At 47.3% G+C, this 23,749-nt stretch overlaps 1 protein-coding gene across 3 annotated transcripts in view; it reads right to left on the bottom strand.

Annotated features, from left to right (window-relative positions):
- The window catches only part of CD99L2 (CD99 molecule like 2), a 112,467-nt gene extending 90,534 nt beyond the window's left edge, over positions 1-21,933 (bottom strand). The window contains exon 1 of one of the 3 annotated variants that reach the window (XR_009538553.1): positions 21,660-21,933. Coding sequence is in view for 2 of the 3 variants with exons in the window: in XM_060138450.1 (XP_059994433.1) it covers positions 21,660-21,726 (67 nt within the window). In the remaining variant the exon portion in view is untranslated. The remainder of the gene's footprint in view (positions 1-21,659) is intronic. The other 2 variants (XM_060138450.1, XM_060138449.1) reach the window with 2 other exon arrangements.
- Positions 21,934-23,749: the final 1,816 nt, after the last annotated feature.

The raw sequence follows: 23,749 nt of genomic DNA, 5'->3' as shown, positions 1-23,749 counted from the left end.
ACAGATGATTTCTCTACGGTTCAATTTTCTGGAGCAGAGAAATGAGAAAAACTTCCCGTCTTTTAGTGACACCTGGAAAAGATAGCATAGAAAAAGGACACTATAGACCAATCTCACTTTTGAATATTGATATAAAAATAAAGTGTACATTGGGATTTCCCTGGTGGCAGAGTGGTTAAGAATCTGCCTGCCAATGCAGGGAACACGGGTTCGAGCCCTGGTCCGGGAGGATTCCACATGCCACAAAGCAACTAAGCCCGTGTGCCACAACTACTGAACCTGCACTCTAGAGCCTGTGAGCCACAACTACTGAGCCCGCGTGCTGAAACTACTGAAGCCCACATGCCTAGAGCCCCAAACTCATTCTACAAGGCCACCATCACCCTGATACCAAAACCAGACAAAGATGTCACAAACAAAGAAAACTACAGGCCAATATCACTGATGAACATAGATGCAAAAATCCTCAACAAAATACTAGCAAACAGAATCCAACAGTCCATTAAAAGCATCATACACCATGATCAAGTGGGGTTTATTCCAGGAACGCAAGGATTCTTCAATATACGCAAATCAATCAATGTGATACAACATATTAACAAACTGAAGGAGAAAAACCAAATGACCATCTCAATAGATGCAGAGAAAGATTTTGACAAAATTCAACACCCATTTATGATAAAAACCCTACAGAAAGTAGGCATAGAGGGAACTTTCCTCAACATAATAAAGGCCATATATGACAAACCCACAGCCAACATCGTCCTCAATGGTGAAAAACTGAAACCATCTCCACTAAGATCAGGAACAAGACAAGGTTGCCCACTCTCACCACTCTTATTCAACATAGTTTTGGAAGTTTTAGCCACAGCAATCAGAGAAGAAAAGGAAATAAAAGGAATCCAAATCGGAAAAGAAGAAGTAAAGCTGTCACTGTTTGCAGATGACATGATCCTATACACAGAGAATCCTAAAGATGCTACCAGAAAACTACTAGAGCTAATCAATGAATTTGTAAAGTAACAGGATACAAAATTAATGCACAGAAATCTCTGGCATTCCTATACACTAACGATGAAAAATTTGAAAGTGAAATCAAGAAAACACTCCCATTTACCACTGCAACAAAAAGAATAAAATATCTAGGAATAAACCTACCTAAAGAGACAAAAGACCTGTATGCAGAAAATTATAAGACACTGATGAAAGAAATTAAAGATGATACAAATAGATGGAGAGATATACCACGTTCTTGGATTGGAAGAATCAACATTGTGAAAATGACTCTACTATCCAAAGCAATCTATAGATTCAATGCAATCCCTAACAAACTACCACTGGCATTTTTCACAGAACTAGAACAAAAAATTTCAGTTTACATAGAAACACAAAAGACCCCGAATAGCCAAAGCAATCTTGAGAACGAAAAATGGAGCTGGAGGAATCAGGCTCCCTGACTTCAGACTGTACTACAAAGCTACAGTCATCAAGACAGTATGGTACTGGCACAAAAACAGAAATGTAGATCAATGGAACAGGATGGAAAGCCCAGAGATAAACCCATGCACATACGGTCACCTTATCTTTGATAAAGGAGGCAGGAATATACAGTGGAGAAAAGACAGCCTCTTCAATAAGTGGTGCTGGGAAAACTGGACAGCTACATGTAAAAGAATGAAATTAGAACACTCCCTAACACCATATACAAAAATAAACTCAAAATGGATTAAAGACCTAAATGTAAGGTCAGACATTATCAAACTCTTATTTTTTTTACATCTTTATTGGAGTATAATTGCTTTACAATGGTGGGTTAGTTTCTGCTTTATAACAGTGAATCAGTTATACATATACATATGTTCCCATATCTCTTCCCTCTTGCGTCTCCCTTCTTCCCACCCTCCCTATCCCACCCCTATAGGTGGTCACAAAGCACCGAGCTGATCTCCCTGTGCTATGAGGCTGCTTCCCACTAGCTATCTATTTTATGTTTGGTAGTGTATATATGTCCATGCCACTCTCTCGCTTTGTCACAGCTTACCCTTCCCCCTTCCCATATCCTCAAGTCCATTCTCCAGTAGGTCTGTATCTTTATTCCCCTCTTACCCCTAGGTTCTTCATGACCTTTTTTATTTCTTAGATTCCATATATATGTGTTAGCATATGGTATTTGTCTTTCTCCTTCTGACTTACTTCACTCTGTATGACAGACCCTAGGTCCATCCACCTCACTACAAATAACTCAATTTCGTTTCTTTTTATGGCTGAGTAATATTCCATTGTATATATGTGCCACGTCTTTATCCATTCATCCGATGATGGACACTTAGGTTGCCTCCATGTCCTGGCTATTGTAAATAGAGCTGCAATGAACACTGTGGTACATGACTTTTTGAATTATGGTTTTCTCAGGGTATATGGCCAGTAGTGGGATTGCTGGGTCGTATGGTACTTCTATTTGTAGTTCTTTAAGGAACCTCCATACTGTTCTCCATAGTGGCTGTACCAATTCACATTCCCACCAGCAGTGCAAGAGTGTTCCCTTTTCTCCACACCCTCTCCAGCATTTATTGTTTCTAGATTTTTTGATGATGGCCATTCTGACTGGTGTGAGATGATATCTCATTGTAGTTTTGATTTGCATTTCTCTAATGATTAATGATGTTGAGCATTCTTTCATGTGTTTGTTGGCAGTCTGTATATCTTCTTTGGAGAAGTGTCTATTTAGGTCTTCTGCCCATTTTTGGATTGGGTTGTTTGTTTTCTGGTTATTGGGCTGCATGAGCTGCTTGTAAATTTTGGAGATTAATCCTTTGTCAGTTGCTTCATTTGCAAATATTTTCTCCCATTCTGAGGGTTGTCTTTTGCTCTTGTTTATGGTTTCCTTTGCTGTGCAAAAGCTTTGAAGTTTCATTAGGTCCCATTTGTTTATTTTTGGTTTTATTTCCATTTCTCTAGGAGGTGGGTCAAAAGGGATCTTGCTGTGATTTATGTCATAGAGTGTTCTGCCTATGTTTTCCTCTAAGAGTTTGATAGTTTCTGGCCTTATATTTACGTCTTTAATCCATTTTGAGCTTATTTTTGTGTATAGTGTTAGGGAGTGTTCTAATCTCATACTTTTACATGTACCTGTCTAGTTTTCCCAGCACCACTTATTGAAGAGGCTGTCCCAGAAGAAGAGAAATAAAAAGGGACTGAGAAAATATTTGAAGAGATTATAGTTCAAAACTTCCCTAATATGGGAAAGGAAATAGTTAATCAAGTCCAGGAAGAACAAAGAGTCCCATACAGGATAAATCCAAGGAGAAATATGCCAAGACACATATTAATCAAACTGTCAAAACTTAAATACAAAGAAAACATATTAAAAGCAGCAGGGGAAAAAACAACAAATAACACCCAAGGGAATCCCCATAAGGTTAACAGCTGATCTTTCAGCAGAAACTCTGCAAGCCAGAAGGGAGTGGCAGGACATATTTAAAGTGATGAAGGAGAAAAACCTGCAACCAACATTACTCTCCCCAGCAAGGATCTCATTCAGATTTGATGGAGAAATTAAAACCTTTACAGACAAGCAAAAGCTGAGAGAGTTCAGCACCACCAAACCAGCTTTACAACAAATGCTAAAGGAACTTCTTTAGGCAAGCAACACAAGACAAGGAAAACACCTACAATAACAAACCCAAAACAATTAAGAAAATGGGAATAGGAACATACATATCGATAATTACCTTAAATGTAAATAGATTAAATGCTCCCAGCAAAAGACACAGATTGGCTGAATGGATACAAAAACAAGACCCATATATATGCTGTCTACAAGAGACCCACTTCAGACCTAGAGACACATACAGACTGAAAGTAACGGGATGGAAAAAGATATTCCATGCAAATGGAAATCAAAAGAAAGCTGGAGTAGCAATTCTCACATCAGACAAAATAGACTTTAAAATAAAATCTATTACAAGAGACAAAGAAGGACACTACATAATGATCAAGGGATCGATCCAAGAAGAAGATATAACAATTGTAAATATTTATGCACCCAACATAGGAGCACCCCAATACATAAGGCAAATACTAACAGCCATAAAAGGGGAAATGGACAGTAACACATTCATAGTAGGGGACTTTAACACCCCACTTTCACCAGTGGACAGATCATCCAAAATGAAAATAAATAAGGAAACACAAGCTTTAAATGATACATTAAACAAGATAGACTTAATTGATATTTATAGGACACTCCATCCAAAAACAACAGAATACGCATTTTTCTCAAGTGCTCATGGAACATTCTCCAGGATAGATCATATCTTGGGTCACAAATCAAGCCTTGATAAATTTAAGAAAACTGAAATTGTATCAGGTATCTTTTCCGACCACAACGCTATGAGACTAGATATCAATTACAGGAAAAGATCTGTTAAAAATACAAACACATGGAGGCTAAACAATACACTACTTAACAACGAAGTGATCACTGAAGAAATCAAAGAGGAAATCAAAAAATACCTAGAAACAAATGACAATGGAGACACGACGACCCAAAACCTATGGGATGCAGCCAAAGCAGTTCTAAGAGGGAAGTTTATAGCAATACAATCCTACCTTAAGAAACAGGAAACATCTCGAATAAACAACCTAACCTTGCACTTAAAGCAATCAGAGAAAGAAGAATTATCAAACTCTTAGAGGAAAACATAAGCAGAACACTCTATGACATAAATCACAGCAAGATCCTTTTTCACCCACCTCCTAGAGAAATGGAAATAAAAATAAACAAATGGGACCTAATGAAACTTAAAAGCTTTTGCACAGCAAAGGAAACCATAAACAAGAACAAAAGACAACCCTCAGAATGGGAGAAAATATTTGCAAATGAAGCAACTGACAAAGGACTAATCTCCAAAATTTACAAGCAGCTCATGCAGCTCAATAACAAAAAAACAAATAACCCAATCCAAAAATGGACAGAAGACCTAAATAGACATTTCTCCAAAGAAGATATAGATTGCCAACAAGCACATGAAAAGATGCTCAACATCACTAATCATTAGAGAAATGCAAATCAAAACTACAATGAGGTATCAGCTCACACCTGTCAGAATGGCCATCATCAAAAAATCTAGAAACAATAAATGCTGGAGAGGGTGTGGAGAAAAGGGAACACTCTTGCACTGTTGGTGGGAATGTAAATTGATACAGCCACTATGGAGAACAGTATGGAGGTTACTTACAAAACAAAAATAGAACTACCATGCGACCCAGCAATCCCACAACTGGGATATACCCTGAGAAAACCATAATTCAAAACAAGTCATGTACCACAATGTTCATTGCAGCTCTATCTACAATAGCCAGGACATGGAAGCAACCTAAGTGTCCATCGACAGATGAATGGATAAAGAAGATGTGGCACATATATACAATGGAATATTACTCAGCTATAAAAAGAAACGAATCTGAGTTATCTGTAGTGAGGTGGATGGACCTAGAGTCTGTCATACAGAGTGAAGTAAGTCAGAAAGAGAAAAACAAATACCATATGCTAACACACATATATGGAATCTAAAAGAAAATAAAATGGTCCTGATGAACCTAGGGGCAAGACAGGGGCAAGACAGGAATAAAGACGCAGATGCACAGAACAGACTTGAGGACACGGGGAGGGGGAAGGGTAAGCTGGGACAAAGTGAGAGAGTGGCATGGAGATATATACACTACCAAACGTAAAATAGATAGCTAGTGGGAAGCAGCCGCATAGCACAGGGAGATCAGCTTGGTGCTTTGTGACCACCTAGAGGGGTGGGATAGGGAGGGTGGGAAGGAGGGAGACGCAAGAGGGAAGAGATATGGGAACATATGTATATATATATATATAAGTGATTCACTTAGTTATAAAGCAGAAACTAACACACCATTTTTAAGCAATTATACTCCAATAAAGATGTTAAAAAGAAGAAAACCCTGTCGTATGAGATTCTAAAATTTCTGCTCTTTGTTTCATCAGAGTAACATCTAAATACATTTTTAACTCCAGTACATGAATGACCCAGCTGCATCACTGATTGTGTTTACAGACAACACTGGACCCCGATGTCAGTTCAAAGGCCTCAGGGGCCCACTATTTGAATATCACTCATCTAGACATTTCCTGCCACCAGTTCTATGCATCCCTACTTCTACTGCCTGCTCTCTATTAAACTAATTCAAGAAGCTCCCTGTATGCATATTCCCCAATAACCCTACAGTACCAAGGGAGAATCACCCCATTCCTTCCAGTTCCACACCCCAGTGAGGTCACCAGTATCAATGATCTGGGACCTGCTACTTCAATATCTACTTAAAAAATTCATTTGCCCTGATGGCCTCAGTGAAACCTCTGAGTAGACCAGTGGGGCCAATGACAGAAGCCACACTCCAGTTTGATTGAGAAAATAAAGGGAGATGAAGAGGGATGCCAGGGGCTGGAGATCTGGGGGAGGAGGGGATAGGGTATTAGCTTAAAAGGGAGGCAAGGAAAGGAGAGATTTTGCAGGATGAAGGAAAACTTAAGCATATTCTTAGGTGAGTGAAAAGAACCATGGAAAGGGAGAGGGTGCTGACTGAAACAGACAGTAACTGATGGATCTGATTAACAAGGTCCCTGCTCTCAAGAAGGCATGGGGATGGTAAGAGATATTTATAACAGGAACAATATATCGTAAAGGATCTGTGAATCAATCAATCTAACAAGCCATGTTAGAAGCGCCCACTGTGAAACAGAGCACGGCTAGAGTTAGCTCCAGGCCTCCTGGTTCCCACTTCAGTGCCCTCTGCATTGGAGAGACTTTCACTCAAGAACATAACCCAATAAGCACAGGAAAGGACGTTCAACGTCATTAGTCACTAGGGAAACGCAAAGCAAAACCACAATGAGACACTACAACAACAGAAAATAAGCATTGGTGAGAATGTGGAGAAACTAGAACGCTCACACGCTGCTGGTGGGATTGTAAAATGATGTGGCAGCTTTGTAAACCCACCAGCATTACCATATGACCTAGCAGTTCTACCCAAGATAATTGAAAACTTACAGCCACACGAAGTCTGTACATGAATGTTTACAGCAGTATTCATGGTAGACAAAGAGGAGAAACAACCCAAGTGTCCATCATCTGATGAATGGGTAAATAAAATGTGTTGTACCCATACAGTGGAATACTACTGAGCCATGAAAAGTTATGAAGTACTGACACGTGCTACAATATGGACGAAGCTTGTCAACATTATGCTGATTGAAAGAAACCAGATACAAAAGGCTACACATTGTAGGATTCCACTCCTGCGAAGTCTCTAAAACAGGCAAATACACAGAAACAAAGCAAACTAGTGGCTGCCAGGGAGGAAGGGGGGTGGATTGGGAGAGGGGCTGCTGAAGGGCATGGGGCTTCTTTTCGGGGTGACAGAAATGTTGCAGAATGCAATGTGATGGGTGCCCCACTCTGAATATACTAAAACCCACCGAATGGTACACTTTCAGTCGGTGAGTTGTATGGTATGTGAAAATGGAACTATTTCAACTTGTGGGAGGAGAAGGGAAATCAACCTGTTACACAAAGGCTTCTGCACTTCAGAGGCAGTGGTTATAAAGGTTACCATCTGTGACCACGGGCAAGCACCTTTAGGACATTTTGCCTGTTTCCTCCTCTCTAGGGAAGATCAGACCCTCCAAGAGACCCACCCTCACCCTCAGTCAGCCCTCCCTCCTGTTTTGAGGCTGCAGCTACCTAGCTGCTGCCCCTTTCCTTAAGGTCATCCTCTCCTGACTTCCAGCATATTCCCTCCAGCATATTCCCTCATGGTGCGAGTGGAGCCGCCCGGCAGTGGCTGGGTTCTCTCTCTAGCCCAAGTCAACCTAGTATGCTGACTGCAGCCTGGGTATCCTCCAGATCCTGCCCTCGGCCCCTTCACCACCTTCCGCATCTCCAAAGCCCTTCACCTACCTCACTCTGCTAAAGGCAACTGCATCCCCACTCTGCACGAGAAACCGCACCACCTTGGAAATCCCACTCTCTGGTCTTGGCCCCATCTTCCCAATCCCGGCCGAACCTCCTGCCCCAGCTGACCTGCAGAGCCTGCCAGGCAGCCCCCTTTGGCGGCCCCTCCTGCTCTCCTTGGGGTACAGCCACAGCGTGGTCACGGCAGAGACCCGAGCATCAGCAATCCCCGTCACAACGTCCTGCTCTCACGCTACTAATCCCCAACCTTGAGAGGAGGACCCACTCTCTAGCCCCACTACACTGGGACCTTCTGGAAGCAAGGCCAGTGCCCGAGTCACCTCCGCTGGCCCAGCACCGAGCAGGGTGCCTGGAGGCACTTAATCAACACCTCCTGGACGGGACTGACCATATGCCCAGCAACCACCAGCCTGGCCACGCTGTGGGGCGGTGCCTCCCTGCAACAGCAGGTCTCACATTTCTGTGCTGACTGGCATTGGCACAGCTGCCAGTTCAGGGTTTGTGACTCAGGCCAGGCCCTCAGGGTACCTTGGCAATCCACGTTCCTTAATCGGCTCCTTTTGTCACCTGACATTACTCCTCCAACCCTTAACTGTCTAGCTGGCTCCCCACACGCTCGGCACGAGACTGTCTCCTCGTCCGCAGGCCCCCTTGGCCACCTCATGTGTGTATGTGATAAGAAAAGGAACAACAGTTGACGTGAATGGAGCACTAAGGTTCACACCCTCTCTCTCCGCCCTCTCCCAGCCACCCTGTCATTAGGTACCATTATCCTCAACCAAATATTATGTACAAATGTTTACTGAAATGTAATTTATAATAGCAAAGACCTGGAGTCCACCTTAATAGCCATCAGAAGTCATGTATTGAAAACAATTTTAATTACACAAGGAAGTGTAAGGTTACATAAACAGGATAAAGATATATCAATTTGTGTTTCTAGTAATGGCAGGATAGATTATTTGGAGCAACCTTCCAATTAAGAACAACTAAAATGGGTGATTTTAAAAAACATACCCTTAAAAACACTGAAGAACTGACAAAATGGTAAAAAACAACAAACATGGCAAAACCTAAGAGACAGCGGGAAATCCAGAGATGCGGGAACCCATGCACACCCAGCTGGACCAACTTTGCCTTGGATTTTGGCAACCTTCCAAGACAGGCAAAGGGGACTGTAGTTTGGGACCATGACCACCTAAATTGAGGAATCTACTGAATAGAAAAATTCTTCCCACATTAAACTGGGACACCGGAGGACTATACCCTTGGGGTAAGGGTGACTCAGAAACAAACTTGCCCCTTCCCAATTCAGCCTCCAGAGGACTGCAAGGAAGGCTTCCTTGGTGCTGTGGAAACAAAGGGAAACAATCAGGCACTTGTTTTAAGTAGTCCCAGGCTAATAATGTCCTAAGAGCACCTGACAAAGTCAAATACAAATCTTCTCTGGAAGAAGGTACATTTATCCTAGACTTCAAAGCAACCCCACATATATATTTCAAGGGCAATGAGTAGTACACAGCCAAAAATAACCAAGCACATGAGGAAATAAAGCATCGTGTGTGAGAACCAGAGAAAAAGAATAGATCAATGAGCCAAGACTTGACCAGGCAATTCATAAAGAAATCAAATTGGACAATAAACATATGGAGAGATGCCCAACTTCATTAGTAACCAGAGAGAGGCAAACAAAACCATAAAAATATAAAATTACACACCCACTAGTAGCTAAAATTATACTGAAGTCTGACAGTGCCAAGTGTTGGCACAACCACTTTGGAAGACAGTGTGGCATCACCTGCTAAGACTGAAGTTACAAATACTACATAACCCAGAAACTCCACTCCTAGGTAGAATCCGAGGACAGCAATGTTCAAACTTTGTGGTCTTACACACTCAAAACTTGAGAATCCCCAAAAGCTTTTGTTTAGGTGGGTTATATCCATTGACATTTATCATATTAGAAATTAAAACTGAGAAAAATGTAAAACACAAGAAGACGCAAGCCCACCTTCCATTAGCCATCAGTGTAATGATGTTACACATCACATCAACTCTGGAAACACTGTACACTCATGAGAAAATAATGCAAAATGCATTTAATATCTTGGTGTCATTATGAAAATAGCCTGACCTTGTGGACTCCTGAAAACACACTGGGGGCCCTCCAAGGGTCCCCAGACCACAGTTTAAGAACCAGCACCCTAGATACATATATACAATGGACTCTACTCAGCCATAAAAAAGAATGAAATGCCACTTGCAGCAACATGGATGAACCTAGAGATGATCATAAGTGACGTAAGTCAGAGAAAGACAAATATCATATCACTTATATGCGGAATTTAAAATATGACACAAATAAACTTACAAACAGAGAACAGACATGTGATTGCCAAGGGGGAGGGGGGTGGGGGAGGGCTGGATTGGGAGTTTGGGATTAACAGATGCAAACTGTTATATATAGAATGGATAAACAACAAGGTCCTACTGTAGGGCACAGGGAATTCCATTCAGTATCCTGTGATAAACCATAATGGAAAAGAATATGAAAAAGAATGTATATATGTATAACTGAATTACTTTGCTGTACAGCAGAAATTAACAACATTCTAAACCAAGTATACTTCAATAAGTTAAAAACAAAAAAAAGAACCAGTACCCTAGAGAAATTTGTACATATCTACATAAGAATGGTTATGACAGAACTGCTTGAAACATTCAAAAACTGGAAACAACCCAAACATCCATCAGTAAGAGAACAAGGGACTTCCCTGGTGGCACGGTGGTTAATAATCCTCCTGCTAATGCAGGGGACATGGGTTCGAGCCCTGGTCCAGGAAGATCCCACATGCCACGGGGCAACTAAGCCTGGGCACCACAACTACTGAGCCTACGTGCCACAACTACTGAAGCCTGCGCACTAGAGCCTGCGCTCCACAACAAGAGAAGAAACGGCAATGAGAAGCACAAAAGCCTACATAGAGTGTAATTCCATTTCTACAAGGCTACAGGACAGGCCAGACTAAACTATTTAGGGCCACATGCATAGGTGGTAGAAGTATCAAGCAAAAAAAAATGACTGCACAAAAGGCAGGCTAGTGTCACCTCTGGGGGGAGGGTGCGTCTGTGATCAGGAGAGGCACACGGAGGTCCACGTGGGTGCTGTCAACATTCTATTTCTTGGCCTGATTGGTGATGACACAGATCTTCACTTTATACTTACTTGTTAAAGGCCTTGCACACTTTTCTATATCTGTCATATTTCACAATAAGGGAAAAAGCTATACACACAGGTCAATACTAATAATGTGAAATATATATGTCTACAGAGAAAAAAACTACTACTGAAATATGGTATCCCAGGGAATTCCCTGGCTGTCCAGTGGTTAGGACTCAGCGCTGTCACTGCCAGGACCCGGGTTCAATCCCTGGTAGGGGAACTAAGATCCCGCAAGCCGTGCAGTGCGGCAAAAAAAAAAAAGTTAAAAAAAAAGAAATACCGTATTCCAACATGTTAACAGTGGTTAACCCTGGGTTATGGGGTTTGCATTTTCTCGACACCTTTCTACATCTTCAAAGTTTACTACAAAGAGCACATATTACTCACGTAACCATGTAAACACCTGGTATTATCAGACTTCATTATAGTTTTTAGCTTATTGGAGGGTATGTCATTTTATCTTATTACAGGTTAATTTGCATCTCTCCTATTACTAATGAGGTTGAGCATCTTTTCATATGTTTGTTGTCCAATTTGATTTCTTCTTTTATGAATTGCCTGGTCAAGTCTTTGGCTCATTTTTCTGTTTATTCTTTTTCACCGGTTCTCAGAAAACTGTAAAACAGATTTAAAAAGACAAGGTCGTCAGCTAAAACTGAAGCTAATGAAGATCAACACAAACTAGGTGGGACAAGCCACCTGTGGGGATCTATGCAGAAAATAACTACCTAAGGAGATCGGCGATGCGTCTGATCTAACTAGGATGAGCTCAAAGCTCACCAAGGAGCCTACGGTGTTTTCCTGGTTGGCTGTGACCTGATTTACTCTCACATGTGTATCCTGAGGCAATGTGATAATGACAGAAAACTCCAGTGGCTCATGAGGAACTGAAAATGGAGAGTGGAATCACAAAGAATACGTCTGTCTGTACAGCAGCGGGTCTCAACCTGGGTGGTTCCGCTCCCAGGGCCCACTGAGCAATGTCTGCACTCATTTGGGGTTGGCTGACTTGGGAGGGGGTACTACTGGCATCTAGTGGGGAGAAGCCAAGAATACTGTTAAATACCTTATGATGCACAGGACAGCCCCCCCGATGAATCCTCCCACCCCAAGTGTCAACAGTGCCATTGTTGAGAAACCCTGCTCAACGGCCTCTATCTGGGGTAGAACCGCTCCACCTTTCGTGACCCTTCTCCAAGTAGAAACAGTCAAATCCCCGAGCTGTCCCACCTTGATGGGGGTACTCCAAAGCCCTTGAGACCCACCATGCAACTCCCTCGAGACCCACCATGCAACTCCCTTGAGACCCACCATGCAACTCCCTCGAGACCCACCATGCAACTCCTTCTAGCCAGAGGAGAGGGCAAACAAGAAGATGCCAAGGCGATGGACTGCTTAACATACTGGAGGAGCAGCAAGCCAGGCCCGGGCAGGGGCGGGAGGCAAGGTCAGAGCATGCGTAGCCCCCATTCTGCTGGAACTTGTAGGCCACAGAGGGCTTTAGATTTTATTTTCATTACAACTGGAAGCCACTGGAGGGTTCTGGGCAGAGGGATGCAATGCGATTTAGGTCTCTAAAGATGGTCTGGCTGCTGTGTAGAGTCTGGACTGTAGGGGGCAGAAGTGAACTCTGAGACACCTGTTGGGAGGTCACTGCCAGGGCTCCAATGAGAGGGGACAGTGGCCCAGCCAAGGGAGGTAGCCAGAGAGGAGGTGAAACAGGTGGGAGGCTGGATGATTCCGAGGGTGGGCACAGGCGTGGTCTGCTGACAGATCAGATGGGGGCCATGAAGGAAAGAAAGCCGTGGAGGAGTGGCCAGAGCCCCTAGCAGAATGGGGTTGCCAGTTACTCAGGTGGGAGGAGCAGGTTTGGAGGCAGCCAGCAGCAGCTCAGTTTTGCACTGGATCTTCAGTGACACGTATGAGCAAGGGTAATGGTCAAAATAACTTAACATGGCTGCACAGGGCACGGACCCTTTGGTTGCTGGATTATGGGGAGGTCCAGGAATCCTGAGGGAAGGGCGAGGACTCAGTTGGTGGGAGGGGAGAACAGATGAAACTGAAGAATTTCAGTAACTTAACATCAGCAAGACATCAGACAACCACGTGGGGATGTTGAATGCAGGAGCCTGGAGGTCAAGAGAGATCAGAGCTGGGGATAGAAACTGAAGAGTCAAAAGCTTGAAGATGGGATTTCATTTAAAGCCAGGAGGCTGGTGAAAGCACCTGGGCAGCGAGTGCAAGTAAAGCAGGTAGACTAGGCCCAAGGCATCCCCACAAGCCCTAAGGTCAGAGGTGAGGGAGAATGGCAAGGAACGACCAGTGTGGCTTCCCAGAAGCCAAGGGGAGAAAGTGCTTCCAGGGGAGGGTGTCAGATGACCCTTGGACCTAGCCACACTGAAGTCATCACTAACTTTGGCCAGGAGCAGCTGCGAGGGAGGGGTGGGAAGCCAAGTGTTGGGAGGAAATTAATGGGAGCCCCAAACGACTACAAGTCCACATGGTATATTGTATTTTATGAACGAAAGATTAAAATATAGTTCTTGTTTGTTTCTTTTTAGGCACTACTTTGGATTTTTGCTTTTTTTTTTTTAAGCTGGATGACAGAGCCAAATGAGTGAATGGTGAGAAAGTAAAAGGGATTTTGCTCCCGAAAGATAGCCCAGAACTCTACAGAAGGCCAATGGGATAGGAAGAGCAACTAAATTAGAATTGCTCCTGGGACAGTTCTTCCTCTGAGCTCACTGGGACTCTGAGCCCAGCTCAGGAATTCCGTGGGCACTTTGGTTCTGGTCAATAAAGGCTTTTGTAAACGAAAGCCCCTGAATGCTCATTAGAACCAATGCAAGCAAGGCAGCCCTTAGGCAGGTGGCCTCTTTCCCATTCTCCTCCCCTCTGGGAAGCCTAACTTGGCTAATATCTTGACAACACAGCCTATTTGCACTAGCAGTTAATTGGCTACTCCAACAATTCTGTGAGGCCGACAAAGCAGAGGTCAGCAGCCTCTTGGTGCAGATAAGGCAACTGTGGCCAGCAAATGGTGGGGCCACACTGGAATGCAGGCCCGTGTTAATTCCATCATCCCAGGCTAGCTGAAGCAGCAATAAAAATACAAACAAGGTCAAAATGAGCCCTGAGTGCCTTGGCACTATTTGGGGGGTAATGAATTCCGCACTGCAACAATGTTTATTGCTGAGGGTACCGCCTCTAAGTTGGAAAACAGTCCCAAACAACCACCTTGGAATGCCAGCCAGAGGCTGTCTGGCCGCTCCTTTAAACAGATGTTCACTGAGCTGCAGCACTCCTCTCTGTGGGATTCCACTACAGTTTTCAAAGTGTTTTTGTTTTAAAGTTGCAGAACCCTGTGACATCTGACGAGCAGCCCCATGTAGAAAACAAACAAAAGGAGAGCTCAAAACTACTTGAGGGCTTACTTGGTGACACAGCAGTTAAGAATCCGCCTGCTGATGCAGGGGACACGGTTCGAGCCCTGGTCTGGGAAGATCCCATGTGCCGCGGAGAAACAAAGCCCGTGCGCCACAACTACTGAGCCCGTGTACTGCAACTACTGAAGCCCACGCGCCTAGAGCCCGTGCTCCACAACGAGAGAAGCCACCGCAATGAGAAGCCCGCGACCCGCAACAAAGAGTAGCCCCCGCTCGCTGCAACTAGAGAAAGCCCATGTGCAGCAACAAAGACCCAACGCAGCCAAAAATAAATAAAATAAATTTATATATATAAAAAAAACTAGTTGAAGGTGGAGTGGCGGTCCAGGCCCACCCATTTCTGCTCTGGTCCTTTCCCCCAACCCGCCTGGGGACAAGGTTAGCCGGCAGCCCACTCCTACTCAGCAAAGGGGCAGGCACAGCCCAAAGAAGAAAGCCTGTCTGCTGTACCCAGACTGCACCTGCTTCAAACGCAGCCATCAGGACTGGGGGGCGGGGCGTAGGAAAGGCCTTTCCGGACACAGCCGGCGGGGGGGGCCCTGATACAGGTGGCCCACTGCACAGGGCGCACTCTGCAATCTCCTTGAGGAGTCATTTAAAATCAAACGCAGGCCAAAGAAATCCAGCTGCCTTCCAGGGCCCTCAGAGGTGCTTCAAAGCATTCATTGCCACACCAAGGGCACCACCATAATCCAATTTTCTGCACATTTATTTTAAAATCCTGAACTGAGAGCAGATTAGGGATTGATTTAAAATGGCAAAATTGAAACAATGTAAAGAAACACCACAAGCTAGTTTTTTCAAAGAATGAAGAGGACGCTCATATCCACCCCTTAGCTTCTCCTAGCTTCCTCTTGCTGCCGTAACAAATGATGGCCAACGTACTGCTCTACAACGCACACTTCAACCTTACAGTTTGGGAGGTCAGAAGTCCAACGCGGTCTCACTGGGCTGAAATCAAGGTATCGCCAGGGCTGCGTTACTTCTGGAAGCTCTAGGGCAGAGTCTGCGTATTCCTTGGCTCCTGGCCCCTTCCACGTTCAGAGCCAGCAAAGGCAGTGGAATCTTTCTCCTGTGGCATCACCCCGACCCTCGCTCCTCTACCTTCCTCTTCGATATTTAAAGGAACCTCATCCTTTAATTAGCCGGCCTAACCCAGGAGAATCTTATTTTCAGGCCAGCTGATTGGCAACCTAATTCCATCTGCTACCTTAATTCCCCTCTACTGTTGAGGAAGGAGATAGATAGGCCCTGGGTTAACCTGCTGCAACTGGTTTCAACTGGTTTCATGCTGACCCTTTGAGATAAACTACCAACAAGAATTAAGCACCGTGACTGGCTGAAAGACAAAGCAGCCCACCACAGCCTCCTCATTTTTGTGGTCAAGATTTCCCAGCCCAACACATGTGCAGAAGGGGTCCCAGGTCATCCTCTAGTAACCTTGGCCACACTGTAATATCATTAGCATTGCGGTTTTGACCCTTCGCCCTCTCCCCCTGGCTTTTGCTTAGGTGCTCACGAGAAAGATTCAAAATAGTGCTTGAGGGGCTTCCCTAGTGGCGCAGTGGTTGAGAATCCGCCTGCCAATGCAGGGGACACGAGTTCGAGCCCTGGTCCGGGAAGATCCCACATGCTGCAGAGCAACTAAGCCCGTGTGCCACAGCTACTGACCCAGCGCTCTAGAGCCCACGAGCCACAACTACGGAGCCCACGTGACACAACCACTGAAGCCCACATGCCTGGAGCCCGTGCTCCACAACAAGAGAAGCCACCATAATGAGAAGCCCTCACACCGCAATGAAGAGTAGCCCCCGCTTGCCGCAACTAGAGAAAGCCCGTGCACAGCAACGAAGACCCAAACGCAGCCAAAAATAAATACATAAATTTATTAAAGAAAAAAAAGAGTGCTTGGTGGAAGCCTAAATAAGGAATTGCAGATGACATGATCATAGGGGAGAAAAAAGGAGGGTCACCCTCATCTAAACCCCAGAAGACTAACCCCATATTAACTACCTAAGCTACCGCAGAGCGCAAGGCATTGCTACCCCTACTCCATGAGTTTGCCTGTGTGCTCTCCCCCATGTACTATGCTTCTAATAAAGTCTGTACCTGCTTTGCAGTCTTAGTCTCTTTGCTGAATTCTCTCCTCAAAGAAGACAAAGACTGAGGTCCTCTTGCCGGCCGAAATCACTGTGTAACCTCCCATGGTCACAGGTTCCAGAGATTAGGGCATGGACATCTTTGGGGGCCATTTGGAACACTGACCTGCGTGAAAGATTTCTCCCCTGTTTCTGTTACGCGTTTAGGATGACTTTAGGCTTTTACATGCGAACCAAGATTGGCCAGTCAGTGGACCCGTGAGCCAGCCTCAGGGAGGGCCGAGCCTGGGCTGGGGAGCAGGAACCTCCAGAGCCGGGCCTCCCCCCCCCACACCAAGAGCAGCAGAGGAATACATAGCCAGTGCAAAGGGGAGGAGTGGACACATGGCAGGGAAAGCACCAACACCAGGCGGGGGAAGAGCCCAGACGGGAAAGTCAGTGCGCCTGGAAAGGATCTTTCCTCAACTCACGAAAACCAAAGACAGCTGCTCCCCTGCGAGCTGCCAAACAGCCTCATCACCCTCATCGTCATCACCTCTGCTGGAGGCCCCTCCCCAGTGCCTGCTGACACTGACTCTTGGGTGATTTCTCTGTGTGTGCACGTGTTTAAAAAACACATACATTTTTGTTACCTGGTATCCAAAATGATGGAGGGGATGGGATGTGACCTTTGACAGTGAGGAAGGGGCTGCAAACCAGTCAAAACAGGTGAGACTAAAAGGCAAACAGTCCCTAGACCCTGTCAGTCTACTGCAATGACGGGTGCATAGGGGCAACCCTGAGCCATGCAGGACAGGGAAGGTCCCCCCTGCCCAGGATGCACCTTTGCAGGGGCCATTGCTGCACTCAGGCCAATCCTGCAGGTGCCCAGGGGTCTGTCTGGCTCAAACCCAATAGCCCAAGTCAGCCCACAGGGCTTCTGCCTGGATCCCAGCACCACCAGCACTCGGGGCCCCCTCTGCTCTGGCTCTCCCTGGCCCGACCAAACTCAGGGGCCCTGAAGACCAACCCCAACCCAGGGGTCACATGCTGCCACCTCCCTCGTTTGTTCTGCTTGGACTGCAGTGAATTTATTTTATTTTATTTTTTTATTTTTATTTTTTTGCATTACGCGGGCCTCTCACTGTTGTGGCCTCTCCCGTGCGGAGCACAGGCTCCGGACGCGCAGGCTCAGCGGCCATGGCTCACGGGCCCAGCCGCTCCGCGGCATGTGGGATCCTCCCGGACCGGGGCACGAACCCGTGTCCCCTGCATCGGCAGGCGGACTCTCAACCACTGCGCCACCAGGGAAGCCCACAGTGAATTTATTTTAAACGGAGGTATAATCCACATACCATCCAACTCACCCTTTCAAAGCGTACAATTTAGTGGTTCTTGGTACATTCACAAGGTTGTACGACCGCCACCTCTATCCAGTTCCAGAACATTTCCATGACCCTAAAAGGAAACCTGGTACCTATTAAGCAGTCACTCTTCATTCCCCTTAGACCCTGGCAACCACTAACCTACTTTCTGTCTCTATGGATTTGCCAACTCTGGACATTACATATAAACGGAATCATGCAATACGTGGGCTTTTGCGTCTGGCTCCCTTCACTTAGCATAATACTTTCAAGGTTTGCACTGTATTTTTTAAATGTGGCTCGGAATAATAGTTACTAGCACAGAGCTCACTCGGAGCCAGGTGTTGTGCTAAGTACTTTATCCATTTGCACTCATTTAATCCTAGTAACAACCCCATGGGGCAGATGGTGGTATTATCCCCATTTTCCAGATGAGGAAACTGAGGCACCAAGCAGTTAGCGACTTGCCCTGCACCGTGGTAGCGCTGGGCAGGCTTGTGCCACAGCTGGCGCTCTCCCTCTTGGCCGGGCTACCTCTCTTAAAGGAGCAGGCACTTGGAGATCTGCCAACAGGCTCATCACACATTCTTGGCCACGGCTCACATTTCTGTCACCTGCCCCATCACTGGATATATCTGCATTTATGACCCCTCCTTCGGTTACTCAGATAAACCTGGGTTCAAGTCCAAAACCTCACTGGACCACGTTTTGCATCTGAGTTATGGGTTACCACTCAGTTACTTTTCAAGGCTGTATGCAAACAGCCATTATGAACATCAGGAAACAAGATGGGTCACAGTGCCAAGCTTTCAGGCTAGTTAGGAGGTGTAAACGTGTGTGAGGCACTGAGGGCCTGGCGCATGGAAGACACTGGGGAAGTGGAGCCCTCGTATGACTGTTACCCACCTGTACCACTGAGATTCTTCTCCCCGGAAGTCAAAAGCACCGCTTCCCATTTCTGTAGGTGCAGACAGGTGACGTACCTGTCCTCAGACGATTTTTCAGAACTAGTAAAATACACAGTGAACTAAAAGCCCATCTGCAATTAGAACAGGAATGACTTGTTCACCACCTTTTAAACTCCTGGGAGCCTAAAATCTGTCTCAGCTTGCCCGAGTCCGTGCGGATTTCACAATCGGGCTTCGAGGCTCTGAGTGTCTCCTGAGGCCTGCCAGGCTTTCTAGGTCACACCTCATTACCGAGGACCAGGACCAAGAAGAAAGTGGCTCTTGGGCAGACCCACCTGATCCACCACCTGGGGGCTCCCGGAGAGCCAGTGGGTACCTAACTGAGACCTGCTTTGTGTTTCTTCATTTTGACACAGTAGCTCTGAAACTGTAACTGCCCGGATCCCCAGAGGGGACCAATGCAAAACCGGTATTTGTCAGGTTGTTTTGCACAAAAGATCCAGGAAACTGGGGCCCTACCTTGAAGCAAAAGCTTCTTCTGGTTCAGCGTTAATTAAAAATTTAAAAGATCACTGGCTAGCAATCTTAAATGGGTGGGATCCTGGCTCTATCCTTCCGAGTTATGTGACATGGGGCCCCTCATCTGGAAGGCGGGGATTATACCTAACAAGCCAAACTCCTGGGGCAACTAAAAAATATATATGTGAAATGGTACACAGCAAGCACTCAGGAGACGGTAGCTGGTGGCAGGGCTGCAAATCTGAGGGTGACACACACCTGGTTCCCTCGAGATACCTTTATGAGTTGTTAGGCCTTAAACAGATGAGCAAACCGAACCAAGTTCAGAGCACTTTCCCAAGGCCACTTGGCCAGTAAGGTGTAGGAGGAGGGCAGCCTCCAGGTGTAAACGCATTATGCCTAGTACTTAAAAGCAAGGACAGTGGAATCAGACAAGCCTGGAATCAAATCTTAGCTTTGCCACCTGAGGCAAGTTACTTCGCCTCTGTGCGCCTCCGTTTCCTCATCTGTAAAACGGCTGCACCCATTTGCCGTTTCCCCCACCACTTTGTAAATCACCTAGTGTAACCCGTGATGATGAAAACCTGACACCTCATCATTTAAATTCCTCACCTTCTCAACGTGCCTACCATGTTGAAGACTTGCAGAAGACAGCCTTGAAGGGAGCATCATTTTTCGAACTTTTTTGCGCTTCCACTTTCAAATGTCCCATATCATTAGATGCAAGTTAATCAAGTGATCATACTTTTCCCCACAAATGCATCATAAACAAAATAAAAATCTTAACCCCAAAGGGAAAAATGAAACAAAATTCAACAACCCTGTAACTTGCTTTATTATTCTTCACTGCACTTATATAGATTGCGATGTTTGCACTTATTTTCTCCCGCATCAGGATGTCAGCTCCACGAGGACAGAGCCTGAATTTTGTTCACGGCTGCAGCATCAGTGTCTAGAACAGAGCCTGGCACCTTTGTTGAATGCTGAATGGCTCTTCTTGTACAGACTCCAGGAGCGCTGCCCGCATGAGAAACATTTCTACATCTTTTGCAAAACTGCCTTGGACTGTCTAGTGTTTTCCAGTGTTCCTTATAAGTAACATAACCCTCACTAGAACGCACTTATAGGACACGGTTTTGTTTTTGCTGAGCTCATGTGTTTTTTAACTAGCTGAATCTGCCTTTGTGTCAGGAAGCTCAGAGCACAATTCTGCGCTCAACTGCAGTGTTTTCCTCAACCTCTTTTTCTGATGTGGAGATGAGGTAAGTTAAGTGTAAGAAGATTCTGCTGGGACTCCTTGGCGACCCTATTTTTAACCACAGACTGCATTTATTCTAAGAAGATGCTTCTCAAACTTAAATGTGCCTGCGAATTACCCGGGGATCTAGTTAATGCAGAATCTGACTCAGTAGGTCAGGGGCGGGGCCTGAGATGCTGCTTTCCTAACAAGTCCCAAGAGATGTCCTTGCGGGCCTTGGACCACACTTTGGGTAGCGAGGGTCTAAGAAACTTGCTTCCTTGATTTGGTAGAATTTCTCTCTCCTCCTCCTTGGCAAAATAACACCAATGGCTCGAAAACTGGGGCGGGTACCAGAAGCTCCTGGGGAACTGGTTAGACTTACACACCGCCGTTCCCCGTCCACCCCCCATCCCCGCCGAGATCCTGACAAAGCAGGAGTGAGCACAGGAAGCTCGCCAGGTGCTTCTGCTGCAGGTGGCCTGAAAACACATTTTGAGAAGCCCTGCTCAGGGAATGAGTGCTCTCTTCAAGGTTTTTCCAACGGCAATCTCCTGGGAACAGGTGTTGTCACCGGCGGAGACACCTTGTTCAGGATTTTAAGGGGGGAGTATCCCGCTGTTTCTAGCCCAGCACCAGGAGGGGTCCAGGTCCCTCCCCACCGGCCACATGGGCTGCGGCAGGGTCAGCCCCCGCGGGCTCGGGGCTAGCACCCCAGCCCCATCCTCCCGCACTGCCCCGCCTGCCCGCCGGCAGCCTCCGCAGCAGGCCCTCGGGCGGGGGCCGAGCCGCTCATGCGCACCACCGGGCCCGCGGGGCGCAGGGCCCCCGCCCCACGGGCCCAGAGGGCGGGGTCCCCGCGTGCCCCCCGCCCGCCTTACCTCTCTGGACCAGAGTGGCCAAGGAGAAAGCGAGGCAGATGAGGAACGCCGAGTGCCAGGCCACCATGGCTGGGAGCGGGCGGACGGGGCCCAGAGGAGCACAGTTAGCGCGAGAGCGCCCGAGGGGGTGATCGGGGAGGAGCCGGGAAGGAGGAGGAGGAGCAGAAGAGGGAGGAACCCTGCCGCTACCGCAGGGCCTCGCCCAGAACCGGCGCGCGCGCGGCGCGGCCCCGGGAGGGAGGGGGAGGGGCGCGCGCGAGCTCTGGCGTCGGGGCGTGCCCGACGGAGACGAGGTGAGGTGGGGTGGGACTGCGACTGTGGTGCGAGGGGCGGGGCGAGCCTGCAGTCTCGGGGGCGGGGCCTATGCACGAGGGGCGGGGCGGCAACCTGCGGGCGGGGCTGGAGCTTGAGGGGCGGAGCCCGCGGGCACCCAGCAGGTTAGGCTGTCTGGGTCCCGGCCAGCGCCGGCCCGCGACCCGCGGGCCCCTTCACACCACTCCCTCGAAAGGGAAGTCTCAGAGGTGGTCCCTGCGGGCCCGGAGCAGTGAGTCAACAGTGGCTGGGGAGACGGAGGCGCTGGCAACAAGGGTATGCAGTGATTTCCACCCGGCGCGCCAGACTCCTCTAGGGCCCGAAGCAGGACCCGAGGCGGCGCACAAGCCTGGTGCGTTCTGCCAGCCGGGTGACCTTGAACAGGGCTCTTCCCCTTCTGGCCTTGGTGTCCCCCCGGTCACCAAGGGGTCCCTCCAGCTGCGGCTCCAGGACCCGGCACCCGCGGTCCGGCACCCGTCGCCTTGGCGGAACTTGTTTGTCGGAACCGCCGTCTGCCTTCCCACTTAGCTGATCCTGCAGTGGAGCCCTGCCCAGAGATGAAAGGAAAGGGCCATTTTCGTGGCTGGCCGCGGTTGGCAAACAGCGGCACGTCTGGAGGAAACGAGCCTGAGGCCGGGGGCGCGGGGGACAGGCGAGAGGGAAGTTGCGGGCTGACCTGGAGCCGAGCGCCGCGGGCCCGGGGGAGGAAGGAGGAGGGGCAGGGTCAGCTCCCCCGAGGCTTTGATGAATGCGCTGAAAGCGCGAGTTCACATCTGCACAGTCGATCTGTAAACGTGCTCGGTGATCGACACGCGCGCTGCAGCCCTTTCCCATGAACCCCTCCAACCGAGTCCATCTTCAGGACCGGGTGAAATCAGATTCCAACACTGACTGTAACAGCAAAATGCCCGCTGCAGCCTTTGACGTGAACGCTCTCAAGAAGGGCTCCGGCTGCAGCCGGCTTTCAAAGACAAAGAGAAGGCGCCGCTGCTCCCCGGAGTCGTCGAGCCTGTTCCTGCCATTATTCGACACAGGCTGCCCTGGGCTACATCCTCCTTGAGGGTGGCTACTACCATCTCCCCGCAGTGTCCCTTCGGAAGGCTTCCTGTGTCTCCCACAGGGCCGGCCGCACCTCCATACTCCCCCAGAGGCTTCCCCCACCCTCTGAGCCATAGTAGGGGGCGGGGGTCTCCCTGAGATGGAGCCAAAATCTTTCCCTCTGTGACTTCTTTCCATTGCTCTGAATCTTGGGGCTGCAAAAACAAAACATACAAGGAGTGAGTGGATATTCTGATTTTCAGGGCAGTGCTTATTCTATGACACTAGCAGGAGAATTAACAGAAATAGCTAGTGGTTATTGAACACACACATATACATGGCATATTCCAGGCATTTTATTCTTATATTTTATTCCCACAACAACTTCATGTATCACCTCAATAATTAATGAGGGAAAAGGAGCAAAATGGAGATTCCTTGAGGTTGCGGAGTTAACCAGGTCCAGTCCCATAGTGTCAAAGGGGGGCAGGGGGATCACCAGGAACCCCAGCAGGTGAATGGCTAAGAACATGTGCTTCCGAGCCAGACAGAGTGGCGATCCTGGCTGGACGCGATAAGGTCGTGCCAAGGATTAAATGAGATACTGGAAAGCAAGTGGCCTGGGACACAGTGAGTGGTGACGCATTACTTGTTACTCTTGTAACAGCTAAAGAAATACTGGCTACTGTGAGGTTGGGCAGTTGCTGTGTATTCCAGGATGTGAATATGCCCCCAGTTTT

This window comes from Lagenorhynchus albirostris, chromosome X, assembly GCF_949774975.1.
Source record: "Lagenorhynchus albirostris chromosome X, mLagAlb1.1, whole genome shotgun sequence".
Lineage (NCBI taxonomy): Eukaryota > Metazoa > Chordata > Mammalia > Artiodactyla > Delphinidae > Lagenorhynchus > Lagenorhynchus albirostris.
The sequence above is the reverse complement of the archived record's forward strand: the minus strand, read 5'-3'. Positions and strand labels throughout refer to the sequence as shown.